At 39.8% G+C, this 21,243-nt stretch overlaps 1 protein-coding gene across 2 annotated transcripts in view; it reads left to right on the forward strand.

Annotated features, from left to right (window-relative positions):
• NSD3 (nuclear receptor binding SET domain protein 3) overlaps window positions 1-20,852 on the forward strand; it is a 76,308-nt gene extending 55,456 nt beyond the window's left edge. For both annotated transcript variants that reach the window (XM_088152121.1, XM_088152122.1), the window contains 8 exons: window positions 680-882; window positions 1,721-1,833; window positions 2,913-3,182; window positions 6,480-6,596; window positions 8,106-8,247; window positions 11,811-11,917; window positions 12,485-12,689; window positions 14,299-20,852. In XM_088152121.1, the coding sequence (XP_088008247.1) occupies window positions 680-882; window positions 1,721-1,833; window positions 2,913-3,182; window positions 6,480-6,596; window positions 8,106-8,247; window positions 11,811-11,917; window positions 12,485-12,689; window positions 14,299-14,540 (1,399 nt within the window). In that variant the 3' untranslated portion in view covers window positions 14,541-20,852. The remainder of the gene's footprint in view (window positions 1-679; window positions 883-1,720; window positions 1,834-2,912; window positions 3,183-6,479; window positions 6,597-8,105; window positions 8,248-11,810; window positions 11,918-12,484; window positions 12,690-14,298) is intronic.
• Window positions 20,853-21,243: the final 391 nt, after the last annotated feature.

Raw genomic sequence — 21,243 nt, forward strand, 5'->3', positions numbered from 1 at the left:
GCTCAGTTTTTATCGTGAAAAAGAACTTTCCATCTTTTCAGGATTGCATAGTTTGTTATCCCACATCCATCCCATTATTGATGTCAACCTGCAGTTCAGAAACTCAGTAACTTCTCCAAATCAAGAAGGGAAAGGAAAATGGGTCCATTCACCCACATCTCGATATGGCAAAAGCCTCGAGATCTCAGGATGATCACCTGATACATCATTTTCCCTCAAAGAAGGATTTGGTAGCCACAAATGTTCTGGAACCTTGAACCTTTGTGTGGTTTTATTTTATATATATTTTAGTACCTTTGGTACATCTTTTGTGGTTAGACCATCTGAGTGCCGTAGACACTTAAGGTAAATATAAGCCAGCAAGCTGAGGGCCTGTAACTTCTGAGTTTTTCGAGGGCCAGTCACTTCTTTTAACTTGTTAGTGAAATTAAACAATAATATTTTGTTTGTATTTACAGAGATAAGTTCCATCGTTTGAGTGAGGATATCAGTAGAGTTTACCTGACACTAGAGTTTGGTGGATAACTCATGGGGAGATAATTGTGTAAGACTGTATTGAAGTAGACTAATTTATGAGAATTGGTTTGAGAAGTGAAAGCTAAACAAACTGCATTTATTTTACCAGTTGTTCTCTCCCTCTCCCTCTCCTCCTACCCCTACCCCACCCTTCATCTCCTAGGTGGTGGCCAGCTGAGATCTGCAATCCCAGATCTGTTCCTCTCAACATACAGGGCCTCAAGCATGACATCGGAGACTTCCCGGTATTTTTCTTTGGTTCACATGACTACTATTGGGTGCATCAGGGGAGAGTATTCCCATATGTTGAAGGAGATAAAAGCTTTGCTGAAGGGCAAACTAATATTAACAAGACCTTCAAAAAAGGTAAAATTCAATTTCTACTAGTTTCATGACTAAGGCTCCACATTTTTCTGTCTCCATCATCCCTGAATATGGAAATGGTGTCTTATGTCTTGTGTGAAATTCCACTTAATTCCATGGAACATCATTTAAAACATTTCTATTCTGCATGTCTGACTATAAATAATATCATTTCTGGAAGGACTTTCTACTTCATCTGAAAGTTACAAAGTGATTTGACCATTTCTGCAACTTTTAAATTGTTTGTAGAAGTACCGATTTAAGAAAAGAAAAGAAAAAGTATTTTTATTCAGAAGTCATGACAGGGGAAAATGTGTGGGGTAGACATAATTGCAGAAAAGCCATTCACCCTTCTTTCATCCACATTTATTTTAAATCACTACTTCTACAAACAATTTAAAAGTTGCAGAAATGGTCAAATCACTTTGTTACTTTCATGCAAAGAACAAATATTCTTTCCTTTTGAAGCTGATGAATGCAATGTTATGTAGAGCTAGCCAGTTTAATTAAAATTGAAAACTGATATAAGATTAAAGAACAAATACTCAGTTTCCACTGAGCCATGTTAATCTGTTGCAGACTAACAGAAGTCTTGGAACTCCTTATGGACCCAGACAATTTTTAGGACAAGTTTTCATGCCTTAGGAATGAATAACTCATCTCACAAAAAGTAACGCTAGAATCAAGTTGACCCAAGGCCTTAATATGTCACTAAACTCATTATTTTTAATTAGATGGCAACCCTAGGTACTACATGATTGTTTAAATGAGTTTTGGTCTTCGCTATCTATGGATAGTCGCTAATGCTAGCTTTTTCTCTGATTTTGGGGCTCTCATACAGCACTTGAAGAAGCAGCGAAACGCTTCCAGGAACTGAAAGCACAAAGAGAAAGTAAAGAAGCACTTGAGATTGAGAGGAGTTCCAGAAAACCCCCTCCCTATAAACACATTAAAGTGAGTCCCTTGTATTTTTCAGGTGTGTGCATGTGTGGGTGTGAAGCATATATGTGGATTTTAAGCAAGTTACTTCTTAAATGTGAGAATATTTTATTTTTCTATATGTGTAGATAAAATGTTAGCCTGTTTGTTTGGAAAAGTCTGGATCTGCTTTGAAACTGGAAGTTACTATCATGAGCTTCCTTTTTCTCATCTTAAGACTTACCACGGAGTCCTCTACTTTCATAATAAAATCTCTGGTTCTCCTTACAAAAGTTGTCATCGAAAGGTAAATGTCCAACGTTGATTTGGTGGTTTGGCTGTGCAAAAGAAGTTTCATAGGCATATAAGAAGACAGCTTATGTATCAGATTGGATTAGCCTAACTAGAAGCAGTGTTCTGGCAAAAATATTTTTCCATTACATGATTCTGTTAATAAGCAGTAAAAGGGATTCACCTGAAACATGTTGGGTGTAAAGAGCAGATGCTTTATTATCGAGGTGTGGTCTGTCTCCAAAATGAAAAGCATTGGCTTAACATTGCTTTAATTCGTTAAATGTTAGCTGCCTTCCAGAAAAAGTCGAAAACAGAGCTTTTCCAGAGAGCTTTTCGTCCTGATGCTATGTATTGTGTTAGGGTTTTTAATTGTATTTATGTTCTTATGTACTGCTACTGTGTTTGCTAATTTTTATGAGCTGTTGAGAGTCTTTATGAATATAAAATTGATTTATCAATAGATGTGATGGAATGGAATTATGAAGGCCAAGCTCAGGGAGATAAGCATTTTCTTAGCTCACCGGAACCACGTCGGAGGAACAAAAGGATGAGACTGGCACCCCCCTGAGGAATTCACACTGTTGTGGCTGGAGGACTTTGGGAACTGGGGTTTTAGTCTGGGAAGATTCTTGCTAGAGGTTGTAGCTGATGGACTGAATTTGCATGGTCTCTTGGAGTTCCTTGGGCTAGGCCCGACAATAAATAAGTCACGATGCTGCTCAGGGAAGAGTTCAGGTTTCCATTATCAAATGGTGGAGTGGTGATATCTATACATCTGTGAACTAACATTCTGCCTCTATCCTTTATTCTGTATCCCACAGTCCAACAAAGTGGTAGGGAAGGTTCAGATTCAACTTGCAGACTTGTCAGAAATCCCTCGGTGTAACTGTAAGCCAACTGACGAGAACCCTTGTGGCCTGGAGTCAGAGTGTTTAAATCGAATGCTGCAGTACGAGTGTCATCCACAAGTTTGCCCTGCAGCAGAGCGCTGCCAGAATCAGTGCTTCACCAAAAGACTCTATCCAGAAGCAGAAATTATAAAAACTGATCGACGTGGCTGGGGTCTACAGACCAAACGGAACATTAAAAAGGTAGCCAGAATCTTGCTTGTTTTTTGAATCCTTTTATTCTTTAAAAATCAAACGAACAGAGAAAGATAAATTAAAACTAAGCCAGAATGAAAGGAAAAATGCTGCCTTATGTCACTTCTCATTTTCTACATGAATGTAAAATATTAGAAATAATTGTTGCCTGTTATAAGATGTTGTCTTTTGAGTGGTGGAAAAAAACAGCTATGCTTTGTAAAATGTGATAAATATTGCTAACCAGAAATTTGGTCACTGGAGATCATTGGAAAACAAAAAAGTGCAAGGGAGGGAGGGAGGGAGGGAGGGAGGGGGATAATACTTTTGATATACTATATGTGTATATGTATCAAAAGTATTATATAATGGAAAGTTTTTGTAGAGATATAAATTGAAATGATCACCATCCAGGTGCTATTCTGTTTGGACTGTTCACCACCACATAATTATTCTGACTAAGCACCAGTCATATGATGCTGCCCTGCCAGGGATAACATCGTTGACAGTTGTGTGTCCATGAGGCTTCCTTCTCTACAGACATCTAAACCAGTGCTTCAGTCGCTGTGGATGCTAATACCATTTGAGTGATGACTGTGGTGAGTGCTCTGACAGCATGGTGTCTGAACAAGTTGATGATCGCCCAGTCATCATGAGTTGTACACTGTAAATCACGTCAGCCAGTCTCACAGCATATGAAGGAAAATGGGGAAAATCCCAGCTATGTCATCCTTAACTCCTTGTAGCATACAGATGTCAATATTTGGGGGGCAGCTTTTTTCTCCAGGTGGTCTTGACAGTATAATCCAGAACATATAAGGTCAGGTAGCAGTTGCTAATACTTGCGACAAAAGCAGAATTTTGTCAAAGAACATTGGCCTTTTGATATACGCTCTGTCTCATTCTTCCAAATTAGCTGAGTGCAAGGAAAAAACCGGCCCTTGGTCAAAGTAAGGATGCCTTAATGGGAAATGTTCAACAAAACCATATCTTTGCATGTTTTAAATGGCCTGCTGAATTAATGGCAGCTTTAATATACTGGCAAAATCAAATACATGTATCTGATACATGTACACCTGTACATGTATCATAATATGATTATCTGCATCATATCTTAATATGGAGTTTTTTTAGTCCATGTTAAATTTACAACTGTTTGCTGCGGTCCTGGAAGACATGACTTTAGGTATTTTAAAAAAAGCTGTCTTGGATATTAGAGATCTGTGATAAAGTTTTAACAAGAAGCAAAATAATGTTAAAGATGTAAGAAAAACAGTTGTAGCAAAAGCAAGTACAGAAGTCATAATCCTACATAGAGCGAAGCATTACTTATAAAGTTTAACCTGATCCTTGGAACCTGGAGTTTGTTTATTATTAATTTAAAAGTTCTATACCCAATCAATTCTTCACGTGGCTTTAGGACAATTGCAACAATATGTTAAGTTATTCATTAAAAATAATGATTCAAGTGAAAACAGATTGCAACAAAAACTCATAAAAGCCTGGAGAAATATGCATGCTTTAAGTTTTTTCCTATGCTGTAGTAAGGAGGCGACTTGCTTCACTAAAATTGTTGTTGATGTTAAAAGCAGTCAGAGAGATACCCACAAAAGTACCCTGTTGATGATCTAACAGTACTGTATGGAACCTTATGGAAGTGATTCCTCCAAGCCCTCCCAACAAGTTAGTACAGTGGAACCTCGGTTTACGAACTTAATTTGTTCCGTGACTCTGGTCACACCCCGAATTGGTCGCAACCCGAAGGAAATTTCCCCATAAGGTTCAATGTAATTACTGTTAATCCATTCTGGCGTGGAGGACAGGGAGGCGGCTATTGCTTGGAGGGAGAGTCCCCCTCCCTATGACCACGTGTCAGGGACGGAAAAATAGCCGTGGACCACGTGTCAGGGGCGGAAAAATGGCCGCGGACCACGTGTCAGGGGCGGAAAATGGCCACGGACCACGTGTCAGGGGCGGGAAAATGGCCGCGTATCCTGTTCGTACCCCAAGGCGGAGTTCGCAAACCGAGGTAAATTTTTGCGGCCGGAGCTGGTCGTAACCCGAAAAGTTCGTTAACAGAGGCGTTCGTAACCCGAGGTACCACTGTAGTATCAAAAGGCACTGAAAATCCAAGAGGATCAAGAAGAGTGTATTTCCTCATCTCTCTCATAATGTAAACCATCCATCATGCCAAATCTGTGCTGAAATCAAGATCGAAAAGGATTAGATAATCAATTTAATTCAATCGCTCTGGAGCTGCAATACTACTGCCTTCTCCACCAGCTTTGCCAAATGTGGAAAATTTAACGCTGGGTGATAGTTGATAAAGTTGGTGGGGTCCAAAGTTGGCCCTTTAAGGGCCTTACTAGGACTTCCTTTAAAGTGGCACAGAATTGCTAGACTGTGTCATAACTATTAAATTGGAAGGAAGTGCCACTCTGTTTGTCTTCTAATGTTATTTCTAATGTATGCATGTGCTTTTAGCTACTTAAAGTATTTCTGTGACAAAATTTACTTAACTTGCTTTCTAGAAAGAACTGATTGCTTACTGATTCATGCACAATCTTAGTTTCCAATTTGTGCCTTCACCGTTTCTCTGTTATCTAATTGCAAATAATGTCCTGAGATTAGTTTACCATATGCTTCAAAATTCATTGCAGAGGAATAAGTTAATTCATTACAGAAGAGAGAGGTTCAAATCTTTAGTTCCTGAAAGGACTCTCCCAGGGGCCACAGGATTTTTCATATTTCCTTTGCTCCAAGGGTCAGGGAAGCGCTCTAATCTTGAGAAAGTGGGGGGATTGAAATCCAATCCATGTCCATTCAAGCCTCCAATACTGGTTCTTTCAAACTTTGGAGTGCCAGTGTCTGAAAAGGGGCTGAGGGAGGCAAATGAGGGGCTGGTGCGAATATATATATAGAAGGAAACCAGTATTGGTCGGATCTTATATTTTCTGTCCTGAGATTCAACAAATTTGCATCTTCTAGCTTCCACCATTTTCTTGAACTAGCTGCTAATTTACCCAGCCCAGAACTGCATAGATTAATTCTCTTACCATTAGTTTCAATGGGAGGGAGTATATTAGAAAGAGGCATAAAATATTGCTGCCTTCAAGCTCCTTAGGCTTGAATAAATCTCAGAAGCCTTTGCTACCAGACCCTTCCATGTCAATAAAGAAAATTGCTTTGTGAATCTCTAATTTCCATACCATACTGGCTGGTTTCTGACAAGTACTTCTTTTCAATGCTTATTCTCAATAATAATGTCCCCATTTATAAGCATGTTTCTCTTTTGGTTTCTTTTAGGGTGAATTTGTCAATGAATATGTTGGTGAATTAATCGACGAGGAAGAATGCAGATTGCGAATTAAACGTGCCCATGAGAACAGTGTGACCAATTTTTATATGTTAACTGTTACAAAGGTAAAAGGATGCTTGATGTGTGTGTGTGTGCATGCACGCGTGTTTGTAATGTCACCTCAGCATCAGATGTGTTACGGTTTTCATGACAGTCAAATTTCTGTATGTGAAATCCACCAGCAAAACCTGAGCTACATTATCAAGAGTTTCCAATGAGCCCTAAATGGTCACTCTATAATCTTTCTGCAGGGACTGTGAAAATAGGAAAGGTGTTTAGTATGTAAGAACCCCTAAGGAAATAAAAACCAGGAACACTTCATGAGACCATTCTTTCGGACTGAGTTGTAAGAGTTGTTGCCACATGATATGAAATGTAATAAATGGGGAGGGGGGGCAAGGTCTCAGTTAAAATGGGAGAAAATGGGCATCAGCAAATGGGTGCCTTCTAAAGCTCAGTCCTTCTGCCCATCTCCCAGTCCTTAAACCACAAGTTCTTAGGATTTATGCTAAAGGGGAAGTTGCTTCTTTCTAGCCCAGATCCCAGCTTGAGCCAATAAAAGCTGCTTCACACCACCATTCAGCATGGTCCTAATCTTGTGTCATCCCTTAGAGGCAGGCAAGATCAAGAAATAAGAGCAGCAGATGTTCTTCTTGTTGCCTGGTAGAAGAACAAAATCTTGAAAGTCTGTCTCTCTACTCCATCTCAGATCAAACAAAATCAAGACAGGGTTATTTTGAGTTTCCTTCTCATGCTTGCTTCTTTCCCAGGACATTCTGGAAACTGTTCATCCTTAACCATTCGTTCCTCCCTTCGCCATTCCCAGGGCCAGGTTGACATTCCATCACCCCTTGAGTCTAAGTAGTCAAGAGGAGTGGATGGGGTGAAGACAAAAACTTACACTTGTGATGGAGGTTCGGGGTCATGGAGAAAAGCATCTCCTCAGCCCCCAGGCTGAGCGTGGGAAAGCGAAGAGGATGAGACTGGCACCACCCTAAGGAATTTGTAGTGTTTAGTTGCAGGCTTTGGGAGTTAGAGTTAGTCTGGCAAGATTCTGTCTAGCAGGTGCAAGCTAATAAAGTAACTGAGCCCAGTACTGTCTCATGGAGTTTCTTGGGCTGAACCTGACACACCTTTTTTTCAACCTGAAATACTCCATCACCAGGTAGGCATCATTCTGCCTCCCCCCACTGCCCTTTCTTGGATGTCTGGGATGTCTTTATATAAGCCAGGCGCTACTAATATATGGAACAGTAGTAGCAGCTGGCATGTGTCACTTCCATAGCATTGCACATTCATGGCCTCAGATAACTAGCCAACAAGACAAGGCAGAGTTATTACTCCCATATTGCAGCAGAATGTGTTGGCGTTAACAGCTCTTGCCAGTTTTTGTGGCTGAGGCTGGAACATGTAATAGGAACATCAGAAGCTGAATTTCTGCCAGGTCAGACAGTCTGCTCCTATATTGATGTTCAGTTTTGCAGCAGCAGCATCAACATACCCTTTCAGCAGTTTAAGCTATCCCTTCTTTAATCGATGGTATGTTAATTACTGCATCCTTTATCTTCTTCAAGGACCGCATAATAGATGCTGGACCAAAGGGAAACTATTCTCGCTTTATGAACCACAGCTGCAACCCCAACTGTGAAACCCAGAAGTGGACAGTGAATGGAGATGTCCGAGTTGGGCTCTTTGCTTTATGTGATATTCCTGCAGGTAAATGTGCTTCTGAACATTCCCATTGCCTTTGGAAGGGAGTGTGGGTAGTTCAACCTCTTTGTTGCCTTTTTCTTCTAAGAGTCCTTTGTTCTGTATAACTCCCATAATACTCCGATCAATCTCTGGATTGTGTCCTACATCCTCCTACTGCCCAAGAATGCAGGGAGCATGTGATCTAGATGTTCCTTTCTAGGCTTGGTGCTCCTGGACTCCTTCCAGTACTTTCCTTGCTTTTGACCTGGATAGGGATATTAACTCTTTTGCTTTCAGGTTTTACACTACCACTTAGCTCTTTTTTCTTCATTCACCTTCTCTCGATAAATATTTTCTCTGAACAGTTTGAAAAACATCTCTGTTTGTCGTTTAAGCCCCTGCCTTTTGGCCCATATTGACTCTGCTCCCGGGACTGGATGGAAAAATGAACTGTTTCCCAGGGCAAACAAACAAAAAAGCAGCAAATGAGACAAGTTTGTATTTGGAGAAAGAGAAAGCAAAAACCCTTGAGGTGCTTAGAAGACTCCTGCCTCAGTATCCACGCAGTGTGCTTATTTATGGAGAGATCCTGATCTGTGACAGTAAAGCTTCAGCTAGACCCAGGAGGCAACCCAAATTTCTTCTTCTGGAATAAGTGTGCTTGTTTGTGCAAGCAAAGCCAAACTGAAATGTCTCCAGACTATACTTGCCAGCTTCTATTGCTCAAAAGGTTTTCCAGTTTTGGAATGCTGATGGAGACCAATCATGACCTGTCCCAACGGGTATATCTGGAGATGGTGATGATTATTTAGATTGAGAAGCCATCCAACCTCAAAACAGTTCTGGATGGCTTACAGTTAAAGAATAGAAAACAGAAACAAAATCCTATCCATCTAGGCAACCACACCCCATATAACAAAAACCACTTTAACGATGCCATAGGGAAGGGCACAGTATGACAATTTCATCCCTAACTTCTCAAGGTCTGTTGGTTTGTTTTTTGCGAAAACTATCCCAGCTTGGGATAAGGATATTGTATACATAATTGCTTTTTTGTTTGTTTCTTATTTATTGCATTCTGTCACAATCTACCCTCAGTGACTTACATGATATAGCAAAAAGTTCAAGCTTTTTTCACATGATGATTAAAAATACTAATCAAGTAACCATCATAAAACTCCAGACCAAAAAACACAATATAACCCATAGAAAATGCTGAAAAAGAACAAGAATAAAAAGGAACAAACAGTGGCACAACACAAACTCCGTTACAACACTCTTCAAAATAGTTACATTTTTGCCCTCTTTCTAAAAACCAACAAGGAGGTAGCTAGGCTGGTCATCACTGAGAAACTGTTCCAGAGCATTGATGCCCCCATGGAGAAGCAGAACTTCCTGGCTTTGGTTCCCTTCACTTCTCAGAAGGATGGAAAAATGACAAGGTTCTCCCTAGATCAGTATTAAACCTTTTGCTCTCAGGACCACTTCCCACTTTTAAAAATTATGGAAGTCCCTCAAAGAGCTTTTGTTTGGGTTATATTAATCGATATTTACCATATTATAAATTAAAATTGACCCATTCGTAGAATATTTATTTATTGAATCATGTAAAATAACAATATTTAACCCATTAGATATTAACATAAATAAAATATTTTCATGAAAAAATCCTATTTTTTTAACAAATAAAAATATAATAATGTGACATTATTTCACGTTTTTGCAAATTTAAAATATAATCATGATTTTGATATTGCGGACCCTGAGAAGATCTTGCGGAGCGCACTTTTTAAGAAACACTGTCTAGATGATCTAGTAGGTACATGACAGAGATCAAAATCCTAACACAGGGATAAACAATATGTGATCCTTCAGATCTTGTGGAATCCCATCAGCTCTAACCAATGGGTGAGGAATGATAGGAATTTCAGGAGGGCTAGGTATTACCACCCCATCACTAGCATTCCACACACTATAGATTAGATTAAAAGTGTAAAGAATAGAAATAAGAGGCTACTTCCAGGGAGTGGCGGGTTTTCTGTTAGATCAAGGATTTGAAACTGGTTATGTTCCATGGTGGTCATTTTGCTAATGGTGAGCCCCACATTAGCATCCATAGTGTCTTCTCAAAATTATGTCCATCAACGCCAAAAGAATGAGGACTCATATCTTAAGAGCTTGACAAGATTTGTAATTAAAGTACTAAAGAATACCTGCCTAAAACTGCTGTCCCTCAGTGGCATTTTCCATCATGATTAAAGGTATTGGAACAATCCACATTCTCCATCAGAGATGACTTCTGCAAATTCCATAAGGAGAAACTACAGCCTTGGGAACTTACTTTACTTTTATTTTGCCCTATATACTTCATCCTTTAGGGGAGTTTTGCACAGGCTGCACACAAACAGAACATTCAAGATGTATATCCCTTTCACAAAATCTTTCTGGTATAATTGGCACCTTAATTGTTTCATTAACATCCTGGTGGAGACAAGTCTTCCAACTTACTTTAGTAACGTAAAACAACACTAAGCATATTTAACTAAAATGTTAGTTATTTAGTGCTCATAAGAAAAAAACACAAGAAAAACCCTTCTTGTAAGCAGTTCCTACATGTATCTGAAAACAAGGAATTATGTTTCTTCTTTTCAAACTTTTATTTATACACCAATTTAATTAATTCCTCCATCAGACACATTGTTGCCAACAGAAAGTACACAGCTGCCCCTTAAGGAGAACCCTGAAAGTGGGGTCTGCAGAAGCAAAGAGTTGCTAGCTTTACATTCACTGACTCCAAACAGGAGTCTTGCGGGTCCAGTCCAGGCCTGTCAGTTATGCCTACTCTGGAGCTGGCATGGAAAAAACCCTCCCACTATAATCAAGGAGAAGGTACTTTAGAAAAATCAAACTTCATTTGGGAGAAAAAAGAAAAAATACATGCACATCGATTTCTGTCCTGGGTGGCATTGAGACGGCTAGGATCTAGAAGTGGTAGAGCCCCTTCTTGCTCTCTTCTGCTTTAGGATCATGTGGCTTGATCTGTTTTCATCAGGTGGCACATCACTCCAACATTACAGTGTATTTGCTATGGTTTTGGCCATGTGTGACTGCCAGTTTTGCCTTCTATTAACATATGCACAGTAAATACACGTAAGGTGCTTACTACTGTAAACATAGGCAAAACATAATTTTCAAGGCATGAAAAGTACTGAATTTTCAAGTTGCAGGAAACACCATGGATGACCAAATTATGCTGCCATGTATCGTAACTCGTTTTATCATAAGGCATGAAGTTCTGATGCCCAGTGACAGCGGAGAAGCAGGGGGAAACGAGAGACAGAGATGCTAAAAGGGAGAAGTAAGGGAGAAATTCCCGTATTAATTCTGCAAGCCACTGTATCATATTAGATAAAAATAAGAATTCTTTGACTGACAGTGAAGATAGCAATCACATTTTTAATATTTTGTTGACTAGACAAACTTATTTAAAGATTTCACCTGGGCTGATACATCACTCTTTTCTGAAGCAAAAAAAAAGTGTACCTACATACTTTCCCAAGTATAAACTAATTCTCTTGAATTTACAGGGATGGAGTTAACATTTAACTATAATTTGGATTGTCTGGGGAATGGCAGAACTGAGTGCCACTGTGGAGCAGAAAACTGCAGTGGATTCCTAGGAGTACGGCCAAAGGTTAGTCATGCAAGTGGGGAAAGGCCTCTTGGACAAAAGCCACAGATAGATTGAATATCTGTCTGCACATCCTCTGTCTGTTTATGCTCACTCGTCAGAACAAGCGAGGACTTTCCTCCTGGTCTTTCTCCCCTGCTTCATTTAGGGGTGGGTGCTCATCTGAACTCAAGTTCAGATCTCATCGTCAGATATCAGGGCTTGAGCATTAGAACAGCAGTAAGCTTAGAGGGCATGGGGAATGGCCTTGAAGTACAGGAAGCAGAACCGCTACGAAGGCAATGGTCAGATAAGAGGGGCTTGAGCCTGTTCCAAGAAACAAATTGGAGAGAATATCTCAGGCAGGCCCCTCCCTAGTTCACATGGAGATGGAGGGAGGAAGCACATTCAGACTTGCAAGACTCTGTTAGTATAGAAGTTACAATAAAAGTAGCCCTGACCTATATGGCTTTGGTTTCTTAGCCCGGTCTACCTCTGCTTGTGGGGCTGACAGTAAGAGAGCTGTGCCTCCTTTTTCTAATAATTGTACTTTATTAACATACTTCTTGGCCTTTCCCTCTACCTATTCAGACGGCATGCGCAACAGCAAATGAAGAGAAGGCAAAGAATGCCAAACTAAAACAGAAGAAACGGAAGATAAAAACAGAGCAGAAGCAGATGCACGAAGACAATTGTTTCCAGTGTGGAGATGGGGGTGAACTAGTCATGTGTGACAAAAAAGACTGTCCCAAAGCATACCACCTCCTCTGCCTTAACTTGACACAGCCACCCTTTGGTAGGTACCTCCAATTTTGAGGGAGCTGTAATTGGGCCTTTTTTGCATAAAAGTATGTGTGCAAAAGACATCTGGCTGTTTCAGCTCTGTTTCCGTACTGTAGTTGTGAAGAAGTTAACCAGGGAAGACTCTGCTATCTCCCGGAAACAAAGTAGTACCACCCACACAACAGAGCAGTGGGGAACATGCCTTTTTCAAGATACCTGTACTCAGTTCCCACAGCCCCATCAGGAACTGCAAAGGATGTTGGCACATTTGGGGTGTCCTTGCTTCCCCTCAGTTTACACGTTCTCCCATGAATCCTTTAGGGGATCCTGAAAAGACCCTCTTAAGCTGACCTTTCCATAGGATTGGCTCCACTCTGCTTGAGAATACTTTTTGGCTTGAAAGTACAAGGCCAGCCCAATGCTTGGACAAGTGCCATGTATTATGTGAGCCACACAGGTTAGGCAAGTCACTTGATTGCAGCCGTGTTACTGGGCTTTATCTTGCTTTCTGTTTGCCTTTAAGTTATTTGGTTGGTAGATTTTTGTTAGCACTTCTGAGAACATAACATTTTGCCCTGCTAATTCCTATATGTTAATCTATCACGCTGAGGTTGCAGTAGTTCTCTGGGCTCCTCTCTCAGAGCTCCTACAGTCAAGACATTTTGTCTCTCCTGTTACTAGAACAGGATCACAATGAATTTTTGCCTAATAATGATTGTACTTTCTAGAGTAAGTACTGTCTGACTTCACTAGTATATGGAATGAATCAGGGTTTTTTTTAATGAATCGTACAACAGTAAATACAGATGTTTTCCATGATCCTAACGTAAGTAAGGTTTGTCTTTATGGCAAAAGCTAATAAACCAATAATACATTTTTAAGGAGAACTAAATTTCTGCACTGCAGGGATAGGAAAACCTTCCAGATGGTTTAGTCTACATTTCCAACAGTCTCAAGTCACTGGCCATATAAGTTGGTGCAGCTGGAAGATCATATCCAGAACACTTGAGGGGTAGCAGGCTGCTTCCTCCTGCTGTGCTGATAACTAGGTTCCTTTTAACTACTCTTAACAAGTACAGAATGTATTCAAAACTAGTTCTTTCAAATTACTCATCTACTGCCTCATTACTGTGTCAGGAGTCTTCTTGTTTTCCATGGAGACTGGACATTTGCTTGAAAAAAAGTAGTAAGAGAAAGCTCCCAATAATAGTCACATTTCATGTTTTTTAAAGCTTGAATCAGATGCAGTACCTAGTTTAGATTAGGTACTACCAGAGATCCACTGAATGTTCTCAGTTGACTAATTTCTATCTTTCAATGCTACTGAACCAGACAACTTTGATTTGTACTTTTACCTTTGAACCATGGTTCCAACTTCAGACTGTTGCCTGGTAGATAAATGCTAGTTTGTATGTAACAGCAAGTTATGGTTTACGCTAAAGAGAAAAAATCTATTGAATCAGAGGATGTAAAAAGGAGGAAGAAGTTATGTTAGTCTGATACTCATAGACGCAAACCCAAACCGTGATATAAACTAGTCTAGTTTTCACAATGAAGTGGGCTGGATATTTTCTTCCTGTGCCTGCGCTAATATATGTTCTGTCTCTCTGTTTCCTTCTCAGGGAAGTGGGAATGCCCGTGGCACCAGTGTGCCATCTGCGGCAGCCCAGCAACCTCGTTTTGTGAGTTCTGCCCTCGCTCTTACTGCAAAGATCATGAAAAAGGATCCCTTGTCTCCTCAGCCTTGGATGGACGCCTCTGCTGCTCTGGACACAACCCTAAAGCTCCGGTGGCCCCCGAGTATTGGGGCAAGATCAAGCGCCGACCGGAACAGCAAAACCCAGAGGAAGCATCAAAGGAGTGAAGAGGTTCTTCCACCAAAACGCCACACAACATTGTACCCGTTCAGGGTGGCAAATCATTGTGAATCTAGATCCAGTGCCATGGGAAGCCTCAGTCTTCAGCACTGCCTCCGTGGGACTCCATTAGGGACCGCTGGATCTTGGGAGGCAGTTGGAAGCCTGTGCATCTGATGAGATCCGTTTGCCCTTGAATGTGTCTTTCAGGCTCTCAAAGATCCGAAAGAAGCATCTTGGCAACCTTTTTGTTAGAAGAGGAAACCTTTCTGATGCGGGGGAGGGGTGGGCAAAAGGACATTCAGTTTAAAGTATGTTCTCTGCGCGTAGAAAAGAAACATAGCAAAAATATTTATTTATTTAATTTTTAACGGACTTTTTTGAGGATTTCTGGTTCTAATACAATCAGTGTGTCTGAAAAGAGTTAGCAGCACCAGCCTGGTATCTATCTCTGTATGTTTTTTTTTTTTCTGTCTAGTTTTACAATTATGAAAAAAAAATCAGATAAATCTTAAATCTTATTGTGGCAGTTCCAAGTGAGATACTTCCAGTAACTTCATGATGACAAGAGTTTTGAGATGGTGCACCCCTCTTTCCTTTCAAGGGAGAAATACCTTCTCCCACAAGAAATTAGGACTCCACTTACCTTGGAAGGGCATTCTTGACATGATGTTTTCAGTCACTTTGGAAGCATGTACCCTGGCAGCTTCTTAGATATACGGTGTTTGCAATTCTGCTTTATTTCTAAAGGGCTTATGCAGAAGAGTCTGGTAGGTTGTGCCTATAAAAATCTGGGTGAAAATGCTGTAAGGAGCCTAGGGATATTTCTCCTTTGGCCCTGGAGTCCAGTTTCATTATGCATAGGTCACTTTTCTGTCACTATTGAATTTGAAGGAGACTTAAGCAGGAACGTCTTTGGAACAGTGCTTTTCTTGACTGTTGTACATCTCGCTGTATGATGGGAATCAGCGTGGACCACCTGCATTTACAGGTTGGATGTTCAGGCTCTTCCTTGGCAAGCCTTCCTTGGTTCTTCTTTTATGGATCATGTACCATGCAGAATCTGTAATCTTGCACGGTGTGATTTCCACAATAATAGATTCTGATTAAGATTTATCTTTTAAATTTGAAAGGCAGAATTTGGCTGCCAGTTGGTGTATTTTATATGGCCAGTTTTGTTCTTGTTTCATCTGATTTTGATGTGGGTTATTCAAAGGAATATCTTCATTGGATAGGAATGGTCTATCTTACAAAGCCATGTGTGTATTTCATAAAGACTAGTTTATTAATCTTTCTAAAACAGTAGGCACTGAAATAACGTAGCTTATACTTGTTCCCATTGGGTACTCCAAATGTCTCCTGAAATACTTGTTTTTATTTAAGATGCTTAGTTGAATAACAACTGTATATTGATTTATATGAACATAACAAATTAGGCGATTCCAGAAAATAGACAGTATTTTATGATGCCAGTAACTCCTTTCTTAGGTTTTTTATTAGTTTTTTAATTCTTCTTTTTAAAAGCCTATAAAGGAAAAGCAAATACAGCTTCTATTTTCCTAATCTGCATAGGCATAAAAATAAAGCTGCATACTACATTCCTTTAAAACACCTGAGATGTCCTTCAGTTTTCATTCAGTTTGCAAATTCCTTTGCAGATCACTGACTTCACTCTTGTATTGCGTAAGCTTCAAAATCTTGTGGACTAAATATTACAGAGCCCTAAAAGAAGATGCTACGCATTTGATTACACTAATGAACATTTAAAGGAATTTTTGAGAACACTACAATTTATTTATGTATATTAAGATTTAGATTTTAGGGGTTTTTTTGTTACTTATTTGATTTTTGGGGTAGGAAAAAAAAATAAGGTCACAGGGGAAGAAATTCTTTCAGAGAGGATTTTGTCCTAATCTAAGAATTCTACGTTCAGTATTTTCTCAGAATTCCTATCTTTACTCTCTTCCCTACACTCCATTATCCCTTGACAGATTGGGAATGGCTATAGAGTGTCCAGATTTCATGGCAGTGCATTTCGAGAGGGCAAATATATAATTAGGGAACAGATACCACTGAAGTTGAGGTGGAGTTTTGAAATACTGCAACTCAGTCAGTGAACAGCATTAAAGCTTGAGCTGTGCTGTGGCACCATGGACCAGATCATGTTCTCCTTTCTCTTCTTTACTCACATCTTCCCCCCTCTGTCTCTCTCAGCTGCCATGTACTGTTCTGGTTCTTGTCTTTTCATCATGTTTAGAAGAAACTTGTTCCATTTGGGTGGAGAGATCTTTTGTCCTTACTAGCAGAGCATCCAGCATCATGATTATAATTTGTATGTCACCTCAAGTGCAATTTTGCAAGGAAAAGTGGCTAAAACTGTTTATAAATAGAAGGGTCAGTGGGCGGGTGGTCAACAGTCAAAGCCAATCCTGTTTAGCCCACACCTGAACCAGCCCTATTCTCAGAAGAAGAGGACACTCCATGACGATGTCAATTTAAATTAGTGTTTCAGATTTTCTCCACTAATGGGTGCAAATATGAAGGAAGCATGTATTTTATTGGGTGATACTTTTTTGTTAGAAAAAGCCTTTTGAACCCCATAAAGGTTCTCCATTAAGCTAAGATGTTTTAAAACTTAGCTGGCTCGCTCCTGAGTGGATTTTAAATGTTTTCGCATTGTTCTAGAATTGAGTGTTTAGCTCGTTTTGTTCTGTTTTGTTTTAAGAAATAGAATGGGAAGGTTTTCCTTTGAAAATGCAGATCTACAATAAGCAATATGACATTGTTAACAAACCGAAACGCTGATTATGAGTAAAGAGTGTTTTTGTGAGCAATGGCAATATTAAAGGTTCCTGGATTCCCTCCCTCCCTTCTCCCAATTTCTAATTATTTGGTCTGTTGGCCTCTGTAAAAGTGGGATTGAAGGAATGCTATGAGAGATGGAGTTGAGTCAAAGGAAGGCTGGCGTTCTTCTCTGAATATATGCTGAAAACAGGTATTTCTTCTCCCTCCTTCCCATCCTCCGGTGTGTGCTTGACTTGCAAAACACTCCCTATTTCCTCCACTTCTTCCTAATTACTTTATAAGGTAGGGTGCAAGAGTGTTTTCTTTTTCCCAAGCAGTTCATACAAATGAGTAAAAACTGCTGATTATCCTGTACGCACTTAAAATCGATTGAGGTTTCCCTGAGATCTCTTGCTCTGCGCCCTTCTGTGGGACAAACCTATTGAACCTAGTGGCACTTCTTTCTGAGTGGACATGCGCAGGATTGCGTTGTGAATTCAGCGAAACGTAATTTCTGAGTAGGCATCCATAGCTTTGCTGTTTGTATGCACAAGCCATGATAGGGGTTCCATAGAGAAATGGCTACATTTTGCTTTATCCCATAGATCATGCACTTTAATCAGGAGTGGAAAGTGGTGTTGGCTTGCTCCACTAGAATACTGCAGTTTTGTGTTCTTGCAAGGGTGGAGATGCTTTCAACATGAGATCGCAACCTACAGAATACAGATATCTTTTGGCTGTATTGGCATAACTCTGACTAAAGTCTGTGGAATGCTTTTGTATTGCAGCTTGGGTTACATATATGCCTCAAGGAAACATGTTTTTGTCTGCAGGGACATGAAAAGGTAGTGTGAAAACATCTGACTAGGTAAACAGTTTAAAGAAAATAGTTTTGACACTTAGATTTCAAGCAGGTGTCTCGTGAATCCTGGGGATACACAGGTGGGATAGCAATTTCTACACATTTTTTAGACCTACAACTGCTTTGTCAAACACTCCAAGGGTCGCAATTCATACAAGCAATGAAAAACCGAGAAAAATTTCCGCCAAGCAGCGTGTGCCTAGGAAATTCCACAGGATATGTAATTTGTAACTGATGCTGCTTGTGCTTTGAGGAATGAAGCAAGCAGCAAAACAAGGGATATTCTGGTCTTCTCTTGTGAGCAGCTACCCGCACAGTATTTTTTAGCATTTCTTTTTTCACTCCTTAGCAGACAGCAGTGTGATTTCAGGCTTTAACATGTGAAAACATGAGCCAGTTGCTGAAGTTGATGTCAAAGCTCTGAGAAGCCTCTGCTGTTATCAAGTGTATGTCTAAAGAAGAGTGTTTGTATGTGGTCATGGTGCTGCTGCTTTCCTTCAGGACATACAATACAGGCACGCACTTCCTACATTCTGTTTTAGGAGCCCTCAGGTGCATATCTGTGGGTTAAAATGCCGCGTGAGAAAGTTCTGTAGAACTTGTGATTAAGATGAAGGGGCTCGAATGCCTCCCTGGCTTTATGCTTGGATTCCGTCTGCATACCCAGGTGGCATTCAGAAGGTGTAATTATTACAGTATCATTGCCAATGACCTGAAAACCAGTTGACTGTATATATGGAGATGTTAAGGGTAGGGTTGGGACGTGGGGAATGTCTCCCGCTGGTACGAATATAGTCACTTTAACATTGTATCTTCTGCCTCATTGAATTCAGGGTTTAAAGTACTTGAAACTATTTCCATGCTTATTTTACAGTTTGTGTTTTATTTATACATTTCCTATTGTATTATGAGAGTCTCTCTTCCCACCGTAACACAGAGTCTGAAATAGATTTCTGCTTCTATTGCACAAGATGAATCCAAGGCGTATAGGAAATACTTGGAAAGTAAACTTAACTCCTTTTCTTATGCTCTTAAGAGCTGTTGCCGGAGATAGTAGCAGCATTATGACTTTCCAGTATGTTTGTTGCTTACACTAAATGGGCCCTCCTGCTTTCTCCTCCCCATGTCAGAGTTTCAGACAAAAATAAAATGCACTTATCATATCACTCCTTGATCTGTATAGATAACTTTGCAAGGTGGACTTGAGCAAATCGGTATCCAGCTGCATTTTACCATGTGATGGGTTCCGGTTGCAAATATAATTGGGTGAGTGGCACTCTCCCTCTGTTCTGGAGAGGGTGGGAGGAAATGAAGCAGGCAGTTTTTGCAGCTGTGGTGACATGCAGAAAGCTAGAAATTGTCATCTGCATGGCATGAAGTCTGTCTATATTGATGTTTCTCAACCCTGGCAACTTTAAGCTGCGTGGACTTCAACTCCCACAATTCCCCAGCCAGCATGGCTGGCTGGGGAATTGTGGGAGTTGAAGTCCACGCAGCTTAAAGTGGCTAAGGTTGACAAACACTGGTCTATACCATTAACTGCCAGTTTGCCAAAGCTGCTTGTTCACTGCTTCCCATTAGGCCTCCTAATGGTCCCTGCACACAGGAATGGAAGCGGGGAGTTTCTACTGGGTTCTCTTTCTCTTGCTGGAAAGTTAGATCACAGTATTGGATCCTCCCCGAACCCCTGGACCACACTCCTGACACCAGGCATCCTCGGAGAATTATTTCTCAATAAGAACTAACTGGATAAAAGCTTTATGTCTGCTTTCGATTCCTCCATGTTGATCTGTACCTGGTCAATGTCATTTCTTCACCGCCCTGTTTTCTGAAACAAATAACTTGTCTTGCCATTGAAAACCAAGTTGGTGAAATAGCTATTACGACGGGCTAGTAACAAGAATGTGTCTTTACTGTTTATAAGGGTATGTGCTTATTCTGAGTTTGCTATAGAAGATTAAAAAAAAAAAAGACAAAATCCATTTGTACCCACACATGTGATATTGCACAACAGACACCAATACCAACAGATTGTCTCCATTCCTGTGTACTCTTTATCTGTAACAATGACTTTGTAGAATCGTTATTTCTGTAGATCTTGTTACTATGTACCAAACTTTGTAGATTCTGTGAAATGTTATTTTAACAAAAATCACCAGAGTCTTTAATAGCAGAATCATTGATATTCACTTAAAAATCAATATCTTAGGAGTTTCTCAAACCCAGATAGAAGATTTCAACACTAACAAGTAGTGTTCAGTTTCCCTGGGGGTGATCCATGGGGACATTACTGTATTATGAATTGATGTTGCTGCATAGACTTTGAGACTTAACAACATTTTGGAGGTTTTTGTTGTTTAGCCTATGTTCTCTTGCATAGTGTGACATCTATAAAGCTTGGTTAACTTGTATATAGATAGTTCATTGTTTACTAGTCATAGTGTATCTAGAATTGCCTGTAATATTTTAGCTTCTTACTGAATGTGAGTGATGGTAGGAACATATAATTTTTGTACATTATATTTACTGAGATGTTGCCTTTTTTATTTTACAAATACTTTGGAATTCAGATGTGTGTTTGCTTCCGTGAACATTAATTTGGAAAGGTTTTTAAAATGACATTCCACTGATTAAATCTTTGCTTGAGGTTGACTTCAATAAATTGTTCTGAATGTTCCAGTTAAGAATGTGGTCACATTTTATTTTTCTTCACAGTCACTTTGTGCATGAAGGAAGTTCTGAAAATAGCTTTAAAAAACTTACATGAACTAAACATCTATTCCTGTTTTGGTCAAGCACATTGCAAGTTATGAATGGGAAAAATTCCTGGGAATAAAATGCCATAATTTTCTTCATGGTATCAGGATTTAAAGAGTGTAAAGGATAAATTCAAAAAGGTTCATTTTTGTAGAATATTGTGCAAAGTATGGAGTAATCCCACCTGCTAAATTGTTGCAACTAAAGTGTCAAAATATGTATTATTGCCTGCAGGGGTTGTAAAGCCTTTGCATGGTTAGCTGCCAAATCAGTTTCATTTGTGAATTTGTATGCAAAGGGAGAGACCA

Source organism: Python bivittatus, unplaced genomic scaffold (assembly GCF_059951505.1).
Source record: "Python bivittatus isolate LINGU-HERP-01145 unplaced genomic scaffold, Pbiv_v1 ctg000680_np1212, whole genome shotgun sequence".
In the NCBI taxonomy this organism is placed as follows: Eukaryota; Metazoa; Chordata; class Lepidosauria; order Squamata; family Pythonidae; genus Python; species Python bivittatus.